Here is a 2,624-nt window from a genome sequence, read left to right on the forward strand (position 1 = left end):
TTGTACGATGGCAAGATGGATCCATACATGCACGTGAGTCACTACCGGCAGGTGATGATGGGACATGGATGTAATGACGCCCTAATGTGCCTTATATTTCCGGCGAGCTTGGGTGAGTTGGGCCTGAAATGGTTCGAAAGGCTACCGGAGGGAAGTATCGAGGGCTGGCAGTAGTTAGTAGAAGCGTTCGTCACAAGGTTTAAGACCAATACTCGAACACTGAAGAAAGTTGACCACCTCTTTGGTATCAAGATAGAATTGGGCAGTTATTTGAAGGCATACAATGCCAAGTACTGGGAGACCTACAATGAGATCCTCGATTGCCCCACTAATCTGGCAATCGCCCAATATAAGCGAGGCCTACCAGTCGGACATAGACTGCGAGACTCGCTTACAATGCACCATCCAATAACCATGGAATCATTGATGCAGCGGATTAACGAGCACATCTAAGTTGAAGATAATGCCGCCACGGCCATCGAGAAGGCGAATCCGGTGGTAGCGGACAAAAGTATAGTTGAGAAGGTTAACTCGGTAGGGCATGAGGATAACCTCCCCAATAACCGAGCTAGAGAACAACTTTGCGGTGATGGCTGCAATGACAAAAACAAGGGTCCTAGGAATGACCAGGCTAACGCTCCTTACAATAAGGAGGAATATGCCAAGAGAAAGTTGAAGGCACGGACCGGTATTACCACTATCTTCAAAATTTCAATTTATCGCATTCTTAGTGAGATTCGAGTTGAGCCATTTGTCTACTGGCCAGCGAAATTGAGGGATGCTCAGAGGGGTTTTAACTCAAGATATCGTTACACTTATCATGAAGAAAGGGGGCACTGCACGGAGACCGCGAGCCATTGAAACAACATTTAGTGGAGCTGATTGCGGCGAGGTATTTAGACCAATACATTGACGGTGGCATGAGGGCAACTCCTCAAGGGCAAATCAAGCTAAATGGTCTAGCCATCCAGGATGCAGCACCCCAAGGAGTTATCAACGTCATTCACAGAATCATTGAGTCAGTGCGAGTATGCGAGCTTAGAGGAATGATTAAGAAGGCTGAGCACATGAGAAAGATGCTATTCGTCCAGCCCGCCATGAAGAAGGGAAAGACCGAGGTACAAGACATCATGACTTTTTCGAGCAAAGACTTGGAAAGAATTCAAACCCCTTATAACGATGCCTTTGTTGTGACCCTCCGCATCAAAGATTTTGACATTAAGAGAATTTTGATCGACTAGGGGAGTTTAGTCGAGATCATGTATTATGACGCGTTTAAGCAAATGAAGCTGGAGGACAAAGACTTAGCTCCAACAACTTCCCCTTTGGTTGGCTTCAGCTCACAGCCTGAATGGCCGATCGAAAAGATCATACTGCCGGTCAAAGCAGGGTCAATCACGAAGCAGGTGGAGTTCTGGGTGCTGAAGGTCCCCTCGACCTACAACTTGATTTTGAGGAGGGGTTGGCTACACGCCATGCAAGCGATGGTTTCAACCTACCACCAAGTCATGCGCTTCCTTACCCCAACCGGACGGATTGAAGAGGTTTGGGGGGACCAAGTGATGTCCAAACAGTGCTTTGTCGCAGTAAATGGAAGCCGGGCGGCCAAAGGCTTTGTTCAAATGATAGAGGGGCCAGAAGGAAAAGAGGTCTTGGAAGATGTAGAGAGAAAGACCGAGGAGAAATCAGTAGAAGATTTAGTGGAGGTTCGGATTGACGAGGATGATCCGAGCAAATTCTTTCTCTTGGGTTCGTCATTGTCTAGCACCGAGCGGATGAACTATATAAACTTTTTGGTCTCCAACATTGAAGTCTTTGCATGGACACCTTACGATATGCCTGGCGTCGATCCAAACTTCATCTGCCATCAACTCAACATTTTTCCAAACGTTCGGCTGGTCATACAGAGAACTCAGCCCTCAGGCTTGCACCATGCTGAGATAGTGGTAGAGGAGGTCAAAAACTTGTTGGAGGTTGGGGCAATCGAAGAGGTGTAATACCCCAAATAGATCTCTAACATGGTGGTAGTGCCGAAAAAAAACGAGAAATAGCGAGTATGCGTCGACTACAAAATAATCAACCGAGCTTGCCCGAAGGACAGCTTTTCACTCCCAAGAATTGACCAGTTGGTGGATCTTACAACTGGTCACCAAAGGTTTAACTTCCTTGATGCATACCGCGGTTACCACCAAATAGCCTTGTATGAACTAGACCGAGAGATCACATCCTTCACTACGCCACGAGGCTTGTACTGTAATAAGGTTATGCCTTTTGGCCTTAAGAATGCTGGGGCGACCTTCCAAAGAATGGTGACCAAAATGTTTGCCCCTCTGCTTGGCCACACTATGGAGGCCTATATTGATGATATGGTGGTGAAGAGCAAAAATGAGGCTCAGCACCTTGCCAACCTAGCTAAAATGTTTGTTATACACAAGCACCACAAATTGCGCTTGAATGCTTCCAAGTGTGCTTTTGGCATTGGGACAAGGAAATTTTTGGGCTTCCTAGTTACGAATCGGGGTATAGACGCTGACCCCTCACAGATAAAGGCAATACAAGACTTGGAGTGACCGAATTTAACAAAGGATGTGCAGTATCTTGTCGGAATGGCAACTGCGCTGAAT

The 2,624-nt window shown here is 46.8% G+C and overlaps 1 protein-coding gene across 1 annotated transcript; it reads left to right on the plus strand.

Moving 5' to 3' along the window:
* The first annotated feature begins 1,259 nt into the window (after positions 1–1,259).
* LOC145800432 (uncharacterized) lies at positions 1,260–1,997 on the plus strand. Its single transcript, XM_082890105.1, has one exon. It carries the CDS (start codon positions 1,260–1,262, stop codon positions 1,995–1,997), a length of 738 nt encoding a protein of 245 aa, XP_082746231.1.
* Positions 1,998–2,624: the final 627 nt, after the last annotated feature.

This window comes from Camellia sinensis, chromosome 10 (genome assembly GCF_055761805.1).
Source record: "Camellia sinensis isolate YWXY chromosome 10, ASM5576180v1, whole genome shotgun sequence".
NCBI lineage: Eukaryota > Viridiplantae > Streptophyta > Magnoliopsida > Ericales > Theaceae > Camellia > Camellia sinensis.

Coding starts and splice junctions, on each gene's coding strand:
- LOC145800432 (XM_082890105.1), top strand. CDS start 1,260: ATGTATTATGACGCGTTTAAGCAAATGAAGCTGGAGGACAAAGACTTA.